General features: G+C 45.3%; 1 protein-coding gene across 3 annotated transcripts in view; it reads right to left on the bottom strand.

Annotated features, from left to right (window-relative positions):
* The window catches only part of ATAD5 (ATPase family AAA domain containing 5), a 359,161-nt gene that overhangs the window by 116,520 nt on the left and 229,029 nt on the right, over positions 1-13,612 (bottom strand). For 2 of the 3 annotated variants that reach the window (XM_063960872.1, XM_063960875.1), the window contains exons 10-14: positions 2,634-2,948; positions 2,337-2,433; positions 2,098-2,177; positions 1,867-2,006; positions 1,638-1,788 (exon numbers count right to left, since the gene is read on the bottom strand). In XM_063960872.1, the coding sequence (XP_063816942.1) occupies positions 1,638-1,788; positions 1,867-2,006; positions 2,098-2,177; positions 2,337-2,433; positions 2,634-2,948 (783 nt within the window). The remainder of the gene's footprint in view (positions 1-1,637; positions 1,789-1,866; positions 2,007-2,097; positions 2,178-2,336; positions 2,434-2,633; positions 2,949-13,612) is intronic. The other variant, XM_063960874.1, reaches the window with a different exon arrangement.

Here is a 13,612-nt window from a genome sequence, read left to right as displayed (position 1 = left end):
GGAGAGCTCAGTGTCTCCCTCAGCCGGGGCCCATCCCTAGCCGCACGCAGCTGCGATGGGACCCCGCCGGCAGCTCCCACGGTGCAGACTGGCAGTGGCAGAGCTGCCAGTCTGTAAGAAAGAAAAATAAAATAATAAAGAAAAAAGAAAAATTTCTTCAGCTAAACCCAAGTGAACCAGCTCACATCGGGCACATACTAAGACTGGCTTGGAGGGGAGATAGTAGGGGAGGAGCTAGCCACAGGTTGAGAATTTTAAAGTGCCAGCTCCCAATTACTGCCTACTATATCCCCATTGTAACTACGCTCCAGTGGCCCCTAGTGGATGAAGGAGAAATACTCTTTAGAATGATAATCCTGTTGGTTTGCAAGAAGACTCTTTGAGAAGAATCACTGGAAAGAAATCATTGGAACGGAGTGACAAAAAAAAAAAAAAGTATGCAGCCTGTATGACCTTGGCATTTCTGATCCAGACCGTGGCATTTCGTTCATCTCTTAAATTGGCATGCATTCATACAGTAGCATTAAGTTTATACTTTATGTTTTCATTGACAAAGCTAAAAGTAATTATGGCTTTGGTTGCCCTGTCTCAAACAGAGGAATAAAACAAGTAAAAATCCCCCCCAGCTATTTCCTTGCTCCTCAGAGGAATACAAAGGTTGAGTACTCCTGTGAGTAGGTCTGCGTCAAAATTAGGCGCTTGCAAGGCTACTGGAGAAAATAGGATACCCCATAAAAAGATTTCTAATGCGAAAGTTACTTGTGTCAGACATATACAAGTTTTGACAGACTGCACTAAGCAGGCACACCTACGCACCTGGTCTGGGGTAAATATCCCCAACAAAAGGATGTAGTCCCCTTAGGTGGTGCTACACTTTGCAAAGAAAAGTAGTCAGCAGTGTAAACTCTGAGATTTAGGGCCAGTGATTTTGCCTGGGCTGTGCAGATTGCCTTACTTAGGTAAAGCCAGGCATAAAGGAGATTCTAGCTGGAAAGGATATGAAATCTCAATGTCACATCCAGAGATGGACACTGTCCATTAGACCGACCAGCATAACCCCCTATGTTCCTAAATAAAACAGATTTAGCACTGCTGTTGCCACCTAATTTGCATGGTTGCTAGGTGCAGTGTAACTCTGCGCTGACCTCTTATAAGCAACCACTAGTTAATCTCCATTCAAGGAGAGAGAAAATCTAGAGAACAGTCTTAACAGTGCCCATCAGCAAAAGATGTGCACAGGTCACTATCTTTGAGCAGTGACCTGATTTCTCCAGTAGTCTCTCTGATGAGATCTGGGAAAAGGCAGCAGATGAGTCACATGAGGCAGCTTCCCTCTGCCCACGGTCTTTACTGCAAACTTCTCCCAGACTGAGACCGTAGACACAGCCACTACTGTAGCAGCAAATACAAAAAACAATAAATTTAAGAACAGAAAATAAGACAATAGAACAAGCTGCTTTACGCAGCTTGTTCAGAACTGCTGTAGGCCTGAGTGATTTCCTCATGGGAGAAACTATTAAGGGGATGTTTTTAAATAAGTGCAAGTACTTACCTCCCTCCATACCTATGTCTAACAATTGGATGACAAAGAATATATTACATATATAGCAGCTACTGTGCACATGATCTATACTCACTAGGAGATTTGCCAGTGCTGTAGCTGGTAAAGAAACAAGGTTTGTGTATGTTTACGCCCTGCTGATCCACCTGGTGAGACTGTGTGGCTTCTTTAAGCTGAGCAAGGATTTGCCGCCCACTACGCTGACAAGATGCGTTTACTTCAAACACCTGAAAAAAAAGGGAGTGTGTGTTACCCACATACAGAAAACTGGCCTGGGGCTTAAGGACACATCAGAAGAGACCAACCTTGAATCCTAACTCCTGTGCACAGGCATAGACAGCTGCCGTTTTACCCACCCCAGGGGGCCCTGTGATGAGCACAGTGTTACACAGAGATTCTTCATCACTATCCTCACTGTCATGGAAGTCACCAAGGTTCCACGTATCTGACAAAAAAAATAAAAAAATAACAGTAACAGCGTACTGCCAGTGCATCACAATTCTGAAGTGTACCTACAGTTAGCAACTGAGTATTACCATTCTCGTCTTTTCCTGTGCTTTGAATCTGATTTCTTATCTCCTCCTTTTCTGCCCTGTGCTTCCAATCCCTCAGCCAGCTAGAAAAAACAAAACATTCATATGAACAAATCAGCCATCTAAGGAAACAAACTATGGCAACTGTAGCATTACACATTCACCCAGGTGTCACAGTGACCATAGCTAGTAACAATAAATGATTGCCTCACGCAAAAGATGAGACTTGATAAGGCACAAACCTGTGCAACCGCATGACGGCAGCAGAATTTCCTATCAAGTCCTCAGAATGCTGGGGCTGGTATTTTTCTGTCCACAAAACATCCTCCCATATTGTATCTAATGAAAGACAATTACATCAATAAAACATCTTCAGAACATTTTCTGAGCCATAAGTTGCCTCAACACAGAATTCGGGGAGGCAGCTCTCAACAAAGTAGATGGGAATAGATAGACCTAAACAGGGATACACAGAAATTCTAACTACCTGTGATAGGCACGGGGACATTAACTTTAATAACAATTAAGTAAACAATTACTCTCTCCAACTGTAATCTTTTCTTCAATAACAACATCAGGCTCGAGAGAAACATTAGCCTTCCTCCGAGATGATCTAGAACGGTGCCCCCTGGTTGTACGTGTTGATGGAGCATGCTCTCCATCTCCACACTGTGGTTGCAAATCATGCTCCTCATGAAAGTCTCCTTTATCTTTGGCAGGTTTTCGTCTTTTACTCTCTGTCCCAGGAAAATCCTTCTTTTTACACTTTGTCCGGTTGCTAGCATCTTCAACAGGAGAGTCACTGGCTTCATTACCGACACTAGTCTCTCTCAGGCATTTTTCAAGCATTTCTACTGGAAAACAAGAAAATATATTTGTAATTCAGAAAGAGCAGGATTTGTATACGTAAGAGCTTTTCTCTGAATTGGGGAAGCACTGGTGGAAAAGCCATTAGGACTTTGACACTTTAAAAATAGGTAGGTTGTTTAAGCACTTCCACCTTTTAAATCCCAATCCTGGAACCACTCTTATTTTTGTCATCCATCCCTACAGGAAAGAACCAGAGAATTCTAAAAATAAACCCTCAAACAAGGAGGTGGGTTGGCGCTTATTGTCCCCTAATAGATTCAAAGAAACGGATTTAACGAATGAATGAAAAATGGGACATGTATACTTGAATGTAATATTTGTCTGAAACCCATCTAGGAACATTGGGGTAAATGTATGAAACAGTGATAAGGGAGAAGTTGCCCATGGCAACCAATCAGCACTGAAGTAACATTTAGAATTTGCATACTACAAAATTATACAGAGCAGCTGATTGGTTGCCATGGGCAACTTTTCCACTTTTATCACTGCTTCATACATTTACCCAATTGAAACTTTAGGTGTGCAATTTAAAAAACAAACAAACAAACTGTATATGTATATTAAGACTGAAACTTCTTTTTTTTTTTATATCTCATAGGCTCCCAGTAAGGATAAGGAACCTTCAAGTTTATTACTTAAATAGGAGAACTGAAGCGCATAAGTGTCCCCCAATGGATTAAATTCAACATTCTCAAACACTGAGTGTCCCCCAATGGATTAAAAAATAAATAAAAAATACCACCACATTTTTACTTTTATCCTCTAGAGCTGGCATTCCCAACCTTGGTCATCAAGGCACACTAACAGTGCAGGTTTTAGTGATATCCATTCAGCACAGAGGGTTACATCAACATATCACTAAACCTTGGACTGTTAAGTGTGCTCTGAGAACTGGGAAATCGGAGGGGGTTAATCAAATGTTTTATTTCTCGCGCATGCCGTGCCCAGACCGGGTCTAGCTGCATAAAGCTGTTAAACACATCTAAAGTAATGGGTACAACATGTAAAATGCTGCTTGGCCGGCCAAACTGACGACTTTTTGCACATTTATGTTTGCAACCTCCGGGAGCTGCAAGCAGAAATGTGTGACCCCACAACTAATTGCGTCTAAACAAAGCAAAAACGTAATTGCTCCATCCAGCAGCACTGAGGTTGGGGCAGCTTGGACAACTGAACTCCCCCTTTATGCCCAAAATGATTTTCTTTGGACACAAACGTGGATTGTGCAAAACAAAGTAAATGAATGGACGCTGTTCAGCTTCACTGCCAAGGAAGTCAGTGAGACACGCTGCCGCTCAGTCCGGCTGCAGCGTGTCTTAGCTGTCAGAACAGGGAGGAGAGCGCGGCTGTCGGGTGGGAGCAGCGGCGTGTATGACTTGAAACCAGCCGCCGGTTCGTAAGCCAATCAGAGCTCGCGGACCGGCAGCCAATCAGAAGCCGCGGCTGCCGGTCCGCGAGCTCTGATTGGCTCTCGAACCGGCGGCTGGTTTCAAGTCCTACATGCCGCCGCCGCCACCCAACATAGCCGCGCTCTCCTCCGTGTCCCGCCGAAAGCAGCACGGTAAGCAGCACAGAGGGGAGGGGGGGCAGGGCATCTGTATACCTGGCACTGTGGGAGGCATCTGTATACCTGGCACTGTGGGGGGCATCTATATACCTGGCACTGTGGGGGGCATCTATATACCTGGCACTGTGGGGGGCATCTATATACCTGGCACTGTGGGGGGCATCTATATACCTGGCACTGTGGGGGGCATCTATATACCTGGCACTGTGGGGGGCATCTATATACCTGGCACTGTGAGGGGCATCTGTATACCTGGCACTGTGAGGGGCATCTGTATACCTGGCACTGTGAGGGGCATCTGTATACCTGGCACTGTGAGGGGCATCTGTATACCTGTCACTGTGAGGGGCAACTGTATACCTGGCACTGTGGGGGCATCTGTATACCTGGCACTGTGAGGGGCATCTGTATACCTGGCACTGTGAGGGGCATCTGTATACCTGGCACTGTGAGGGGCATCTGTATACCTGGCACTGTGAGGGGCATCTGTATACCTGGCACTGTGAGGGGCATCTGTATACCTGTCACTGTGGGGGCAATTGTGGATCTGGAACCGCACTATTGGGGGCATGTGTATCACGTCCCATTTTAACTGGCCACACCCATTTTTTGGCCCTCTAAGGGGCATACCTACTGGGGGGCAGGGTAATTTTTTAAGTTTAGAATTTTTGTATGGCCCCCGAAGGATTTTATAAATATCCAAATGGCCCTCTGTAGAAAAAAGGTTCCCCATCCCTGATCTAAGCCAACCTTTTCTTCATCACATACATCATGCTGTCCTTTTGTGTGTCCCACCCCCACCAGAATGGAGGAAATCCATTCTGCACAAGAGCAAAACAGAATTCCTTCTGCGACCCCCTGGGAGTGACTTGCAGTTTATGACCACCGACATAACTCCCGAAATTACGTCACAGAATGCTTTGCTGTTCTCTTCAGCACAGCTATGCTGATCTCTGCATGTGCAAAGGGGATGTTCACACCCTCCACAGCGCTCTGCAATAAGGTGAGGGGGCAGGGCTATGTTTTTTTTTTTGGGAGGGGGTGCCCAAGGCAGGAGCAGAATTAGGAAGGATGGAGGGAAGACCTTTACATATGAGAAAACACAACACACTCTCCCATACCAGTAGGAAGGAGTTAGTGAAAGATTCTCATATTAGGTGCGTAAGGGTGGGTGCCCTGTGGACCTCGAAGAAACAGAGTTAACCATGGTAAATCTACCACAGCTCTTGTTTTCTTCTTCAGGGGCCACAGCTGATCTACAGGACTGGCATGGGGATGTCCCAAAGCAGAATTTAAGGAATGGGACGCTCCTGATTTGACCCAAAAGAAGCATCCTGAGAGGCAAAGGTATCAAAGGCATAATGTCTTAGAAATGTATTGATAGATGACCACATGGCTGCCTTATAGAGTTGTTCAGCTGAGGCACCACGGCGGGCTGCCCATAAGGGACCGACTGAGCGGGTAGAATGAGAAGACATTATCCGGGATAGGGAGATCAGCTCGAGAGTAGGCTTCTGGGGGGGATGAAGGCGGGGGGAGGCAAAGGGGCGACAGGAAAGAGCTCCTAACTCTGATACTCTCCCAGCTGAAACTATTGCCAGTAGAAAAATGGAATTTTAATTAACTACCAGTAAATCCTTTTCTCGTAGTCCATCGAGGATACTGGGGTCCACAGAAGCGTACTCTGGCCCTAATCATGCAGGCTGATACCGAGGAGGAGGGTACACCCGGAGGAGGGTGAGGTGGATTCGGGAGGGGGAAGATGCAGCTTTGTCACAGGGTATACAGGCCCTGATAGAAGCTATTAGAGATGTCCTGCACATCCCTGATAAGGTATCAGAGGACGAGGAGGAATCTTGTTTTAATGTGAAAAGGAAATCCTCAGCTACTTTCCCTGCATCTAAGGAATTAAATTCCCTATTTGAAGCAACCCTGGTAAATCCTGACAAGGAGTTTCAGGTCCCAAAACGGTTACTATTTCCTTCCCGTTTCCTCAGGATGATAGTAAAAATTGGGAAAACCCACCGATAGTTGATGCATCGGTTTCTAACCGGTCACGTAAGATCGTTTTACCTGTCCCTTGGGCAGCTTCCTTGAAGGATGCTGCAAACCGCAAGATTGAGACCACTCTCAAATCTCTGATTGGCTGCTTGGAGAAGACAGTTGTATACGGCTCTTAGTTCCAGAATGTTTATCGGCAGGCCGGTTTCCAGACTTGACCACCTTCCTTAGAAGGTTTCTCCTTGAGTGACTGCGCCCCACCCCCGGAGACTTGCATCCGTGGTTAGAAGGATCCAGTCCTGAATCCCGAACCTGCAGCCCTCCAGAAGGTGAGGTAATTGCAGCCACCAGAGGAGTGAAATCCTGGCCTTTGGCGACAGACTTATTCTCTGGTGCATGTGTAGATGGGATCCCGACCACCTGTCCATGAGATCCAGTTGGAAGGACGGAGCGTGAAACCTCCCATACTGCAGAGCCTCGTAAGAGGCTACCATCTTCCCCAGAAGGCGAATGCACTGATGAACCAACACCCGGGCTGGCTTCAGGACATCCTGGACCATTATTGTATCACCAACGCTTTTTCCTCTGGAAGAAACATCCTCTGCACCTCTATGTCGAGGATCATTCCCAGAAAGGACAAACCCCTGGTTGGTTCCAAATGTGATTTTGGGATATTCAGGATCCAACCATGGCCCTCATTCCGAGTTGTTCGCTCGGTATTTTTCATCGCATCGCAATGAAAATCCGCTTAGTACGCATGCGCAATGTTCGCACTGCGACTGCGCCAAGTAACTTTGCTATGTAGAAAGTAATTTTACTCACGGCTTTTTCATCGCTCCGGCGATCGTAATGTGATTGACAGGAAATGGGTTGTTACTGGGCGGAAACACGGCGTTTTAGGGGCGTGTGGCTGAAAACGCTACCGTTTCCGGAAAAAACGCAGGAGTGGCCGGAGAAACGGTGGGAGTGCCTGGGCGAACGCTGGGTGTGTTTGTGACGTCAACCAGGAACGACAAGCACTGAACTGATCGCACAGGCAGAGTAAGTCTGAAGCTACTCCAAAACTGCTACGAGGTTTGTGATCGCAATATTGCGATTACTTCGGTCGCACTTTTAAGAAGCTAAGATACACTCCCAGTAGGCGGCGGCTTAGCGTGTGTAACTCTGCTACATTCGCATTGCGACCGATCAACTCGGAATGAGGGCCCATGTTCCTTGAGAAGTTGGGTCGTAAGAGCTATTGACTGAAACAGCTTCTCCTTGGACAATGCCTTTATCAGCAGATTTTCCAGACACGGAATTACGTTCACCCCTGCCTGCGGAGGAGAAACATAATTTCCGCCATCACCTTGGTAAAAACCCTTGGTGCTGTGGAGAGGCCGAATGGTAGGGCCTGGAACTGAAAATGACAGTCCAACAGAGCGAATCGGAGATAAGCTTGATGCGGCAGCCAAATCGGAATGTGGAGGTACGCATACTTGATATCCAGGGATACCAGGAATTACCCCTCTTCCAGACCTGATATCACTGCCCTTAGAGACTCCATTTTGAACTTGAACTCCCTCAGAAAGGGGTTTAGTGATTTTAAGTTCAGAATGGGCCTGACCGAACCTGAAGCTTCTGTTCAGCAGGTTTCTTGGATTTTGTTCGGCCCCCTCTAAAGAAGGTGTTGGCCGGTTTGGACTTTTCTGGTTTAGAAACCCGAAAGGACTGAGATGCAGGTGAAGAAAAAAGTTTCTTCATAGCAGGAGCTGCTGAGGGAAGAAAATGGGACTTACCCACTGTAGCCGTGGAGATCTACGCATCCAATGCTTACCCAAAGAGAGCCTGACCTGTGTAGGGTCTCCACACCTCTCCTGGATTCCGTGTCGGCAGACCACTGGCGCAGCCACAGTCCTCGACGAGCCGAGACTGACATGGAAGAAATTCCTGCATCCATTGAACCCAAGTCTTTCATGGATTCCACCATAAAACCTGCAGAATCCTGAATGTTACGGAGAAACAATTCAATGTCACTCTTATCTAACGTATCCAATTTCTCAAGTAACGTGCCTGACAATTTACTATAGCTTTGGAAATCCATGCACAGGCAATAGTAGGAGGGAGTATCGCCCCTGAAGCCATGTATATGGATTTGATCGTAGTATCAATTTTGCGATCAGCCGGCTCCTTTAAGGCGGTTGATCCTGGGACAGGTAAAACCACCTTTTTTGAGAGTCTGGATACAGACGCGTCCACTATGGGTGGGTTTTCCCATTTCTTTCTATCCTACTCAAGGAAGGGGAAAGCAACCAGAACCCTCCTAGGGATCTGGAATTTTTTCTCTGGATTTTCCCATGCTTTTTCAAAAATAGCATTTAATTCTCTGGACGCAGGGAAGGTTAGCGAGGCTTTCTTATTGTCAGTGAAGTAAGCCTCCTCAACCTGTTCAGGTGTTGTGTCAGTAATATTCAACACGTCTCTAATAGCCTCTATCATCAACTGCACCCCCTTTGCAAGAGATGCACGTCCTCATCACTGTCTGCCATGTCAGAGTCAGTATCCATGTCGTCTTGCATGATCTGGGCAAGAGCACGTTTGTGGGGGCCCTGAGGTAACAGAATCAGACCAAACTGCCATAGAATTCTGTAAAACCCGATTTGCAGATTCATTCTGAGCAACCCTAGCAGAAATCTGAGAAATATTAATTTTGATCAAGGATAACCACTCCGGCTCCCTTGCTGGTATCTGCGCTTCAACAGTGCAATCCTGATTACATGGAATGACATCATCCTGAGAGGACATGTCCTCAGCTGCATATGATACAGAGTCCCTAGACATAGCTGACTGCAGACCCCAAACACTCCACACACACACACACACACAGGGTTGGTTAGACAGCGTTTCCCCCCTGAGAATGGCAGGAGAGACGCAGAGATCAGAGCCAACCCACTCACAGTGCTGAGATTCATACCAGCTCACACATACAGGCACGTCAAGACAACTAGCTTGAACTAATCAGCAAACGGCTGAAACATTACTTACCCAGTAACAATGCAGTACGCAACTAAACGGAGTGGTACTGAACCAAATAATTAGCAGGAAAACGAAGCGCTAGGCGGGAGCGCCCAGCATCCTCTACGGACTACGAGAAAAGGAATTACCAGTAGGTACCAAAATCCTAAGAAACAGAAAAACTGTCTAGTCGTCCTGCGTGTCGCGCAGTCTAAGGAAAGGCTGCCTATAGTCCCCGCAGTCAAGAGCAGTGTATCTCCAAAACACTGTAAATAACTCAGCAACAAGGAAAGTTTTGGCTACGGATGCCCACAGGCGCCTACATACAAAAATTCAAAGTACTTACATGCAAAATGTATACATAAAAGACATATATACAACCCTTAAAGTCGCAGTGAGAGTCCTATTCTTGCTCCTCTCGCTTCCTCCTCTTAATATGGTAGCATGAAAAATAGAGGGGAGAGGGAAACCACATGTGCAGTACAGTAATTTTAATAACATGTATACACAGACAAGAAGTATGGACAATCACATTAAAAATGTGCAGAGTGATAATATCCAAATGTGACAGCCACAAGGTGGTGTCCAAACTAATTACCAGAGAGTTTGAGAACTCAAAAAAGTCCTCAAGCAAGTTCTTTAATCTCCAAAGTCCACCCGGGTAGGAGCTGGAAAAGTCCTCTGGTCCTTAGGAATGTAGACCAACAAAGGGGCTGACCGCAGATGGAGTACGCCGACGCGTTTCAACTCCTATTCCTGGAGTCTTTTTCAAGGCTGAATGATAGCTGCACATACAACATCCGGTTCTTAAATGTTCCTATGGCCAATCACGAACAATCCTTTAAAAGGTTTCACCTGTTGTCATACACGTACGCTGCCGGTTCCCTTGGCAACCGGAGGCTCCACTCCTTTGTTCCCTCCTCCGGAGATCGTGGTGCTGTTCCTATAGTAACCTGACGCCGACGGAACGTCACTTCCGGCTGCGGCGGCCTCCGTCATGTCGTCATGGTAACCGGCCGCACAGGTTCTCTCTCCCGGAAGAGTGTCATATCCAAGTCCCGGCCGCACGGGTAATCTCCCGGAAGTGTGTTTTATCCAGGTCCCAATAGACGTTGCCGTGGTTACCCCATAAGCAAATGACTACAAATAACTAATGCACATCACAATAATATGTAGTCAATGAAGTGGATACAATGATTCTATAATAAAAAATGCAAAGAGTAAAACACAAAAATACAGTCTAAAATACAGTATAGATACATAAATAACCTAATTAAAAGTGACCTAATTAAAAACCCTACATGAACCACTTCAGCTCAAAGTCACTGTTAAGACCCATAGGATGTAAAGTATTAAATTCATAAATGCACTGCATCTCATTTTTGGCTAATAGTGTAGTGATGTCCCGATGCCGCGGCCCACATTTCACCACCCTAATTGCTCCAAACCTAACTATCCCTCTTGTAGAGCTCTTGTGGTGCATTTTAAAATGGTTCGACAAAGCATGGGACTCCAAACTTTTCTTAATATTCCTGCAGTGCTCACTTAAACGTGTCTTAAGGGGTCTAGTGGTACGACCTATATAATAAAGGTGACAACTGCATTCGATAAAATAAATAACATTTTTGACATTGCATGTAATAAAATCCTTAATCCTGACACTTTTACCATTAATACACACAGACTCAAGTTTTTTGGTCCCATCACTTGGTACTTCTCTACAACAGATACACATTCCACACCGGTGGAAACCTTGAGTTAAAACCCTGCCTTCTCTTTTTTTGGGCGGTATATAGCTGTTCACCAAAGCATTTTTTAGATTTGGGGCCTTGTTATATATAAAGGTTGGGTGGGCAGGTAATAAACACCCCAAAACAGGATCCTTTTTCAAGATCTTCCAGTTACGTCTCACTGATTTCTCCAGGGCTCTGTGCTGGGAGTTATACCCAGTAACAAACGCCCACTCAAATCTCTCTTTATTGGATACCCTCAATCCAACCATTTTTATGCGAACATTTTTATGGGCAAATGGGAATCGGACTTTGTTTATGAGGGCCACCCATTTGGAGCAAACCTGGTGTCCTGGAAACGCTATATCGACGACATTTTGTTTATCTGGAAGAGGGACTCTACACAGTTAGAGTCCTTTTGTAACTATTTAAACGCCAATGATCTCAATATAGAACTTTCCTTCTCTGTGAGTAAGGTTAATGTAAATTTTTTAGATTTAAGTCTGCATGTGGAAGATAATGTTCTATCCACTAGTACTTACACTAAGGAAACAGATTCCTTGTCGTATATACATGCCGGGAGCTGTCACCATCACAATTGGTTGGATTCTATCCCCTATGGGCAACTGAAGAGACTTAAGAGAAACTGCTCTAAGGCCGAGGTCTACCAGAACCAGGCTCAGGAACTGAGAGGTAGATTTGAAAGGAGTGGTTACGAGACTATTCGGTTAGAGAAAGCAATGGAGGATATAGAGAAAGTTGAAAGAGCAGACTTACTGGCAGATAAGCCCTTGAGGGTATCCAATAAAGAGAGATTTGAGTGGGCGTTTGTTACTGGGTATAACTCCCAGCACAGAGCCCTGGAGAAATCAGTGAGACGTAACTGGAAGATCTTGAAAAAGGATCCTGTTTTGGGGTGTTTATTACCTGCCCACCCAACCTTTATATATAAAAAGGCCCCCAATCTAAAAATGCTTTGGTGAACAGCTATATACCGCCCAAAAAAAAGAGAAGGCAGGGTTTTAACTCAAGGTTTCCACCGGTGTGGAATGTGTATCTGTTGTAGAGAAGTACCAAGTGATGGGACCAAAAAACTTGAGTCTGTGTGTATTAATGGTAAAAGTGTCAGGATTAAGGATTTTATTACATGCAATGTCAAAAATTTTATTTATTTTATCGAATGCAGTTGTCACCTTTATTATATAGGTCGTACCACTAGACCCCTTAAGACACGTTTAAGTGAGCACTGCAGGAATATTAAGAAAAGTTTGGAGTCCCATGCTTTGTCGAACCATTTTAAAATGCACCACAAGAGCTCTACAAGAGGGATAGTTAGGTTTGGAGCAATTAGGGTGGTGAAATGTGGGCCGCGGCATCGGGACATCACTACACTATTAGCCAAAAATGAGATGCAGTGCATTTATGAATTTAATACTTTACATCCTATGGGTCTTAACAGTGACTTTGAGCTGAAGTGGTTCATGTAGGGTTTTTAATTAGGTCACTTTTAATTAGGTTATTTATGTATCTATACTGTATTTTAGACTGTATTTTTGTGTTTTACTCTTTGCATTTTTTATTATAGAATCATTGTATCCACTTCATTGACTACATATTATTGTGATGTGCATTAGTTATTTGTAGTCATTTGCTTATGGGGTAACCACGGCAACGTCTATTGGGACCTGGATAAAACACACTTCCGGGAGATTACCCGTGCGGCCGGGACTTGGATATGACACTCTTCCGGGAGAGAGAACCTGTGCGGCCGGTTACCATGACGACATGACGGAGGCCGCCGCAGCCGGAAGTGACGTTCCGTCGGCGTCAGGTTACTATAGGAACAGCACCACGATCTCCGGAGGAGGGAACAAAGGAGTGGAGCCTCCGGTTGCCAAGGGAACCGGCAGCGTACGTGTATGACAACAGGTGAAACCTTTTAAAGGATTGTTCGTGATTGGCCATAGGAACATTTAAGAACCGGATGTTGTATGTGCAGCTATCATTCAGCCTTGAAAAAGACTCCAGGAATAGGAGTTGAAACGCGTCGGCGTACTCCATCTGCGGTCAGCCCCTTTGTTGGTCTACATTCCTAAGGACCAGAGGACTTTTCCAGCTCCTACCCGGGTGGACTTTGGAGATTAAAGAACTTGCTTGAGGACTTTTTTGAGTTCTCAAACTCTCTGGTAATTAGTTTGGACACCACCTTGTGGCTGTCACATTTGGATATTATCACTCTGCACATTTTTAATGTGATTGTCCATACTTCTTGTCTGTGTATACATGTTATTAAAATTACTGTACTGCACATGTGGTTTCCCTCTCCCCTCTATTTTTCATGCTACCATATTAAGAG

The sequence above is a fragment of the Pseudophryne corroboree genome, chromosome 3 (genome assembly GCF_028390025.1).
Source record: "Pseudophryne corroboree isolate aPseCor3 chromosome 3, aPseCor3.hap2, whole genome shotgun sequence".
Lineage (NCBI taxonomy): Eukaryota > Metazoa > Chordata > Amphibia > Anura > Myobatrachidae > Pseudophryne > Pseudophryne corroboree.
Note: the sequence above shows the minus strand (reverse complement) of the source record. Positions and strands in the feature narration are given on the sequence as shown.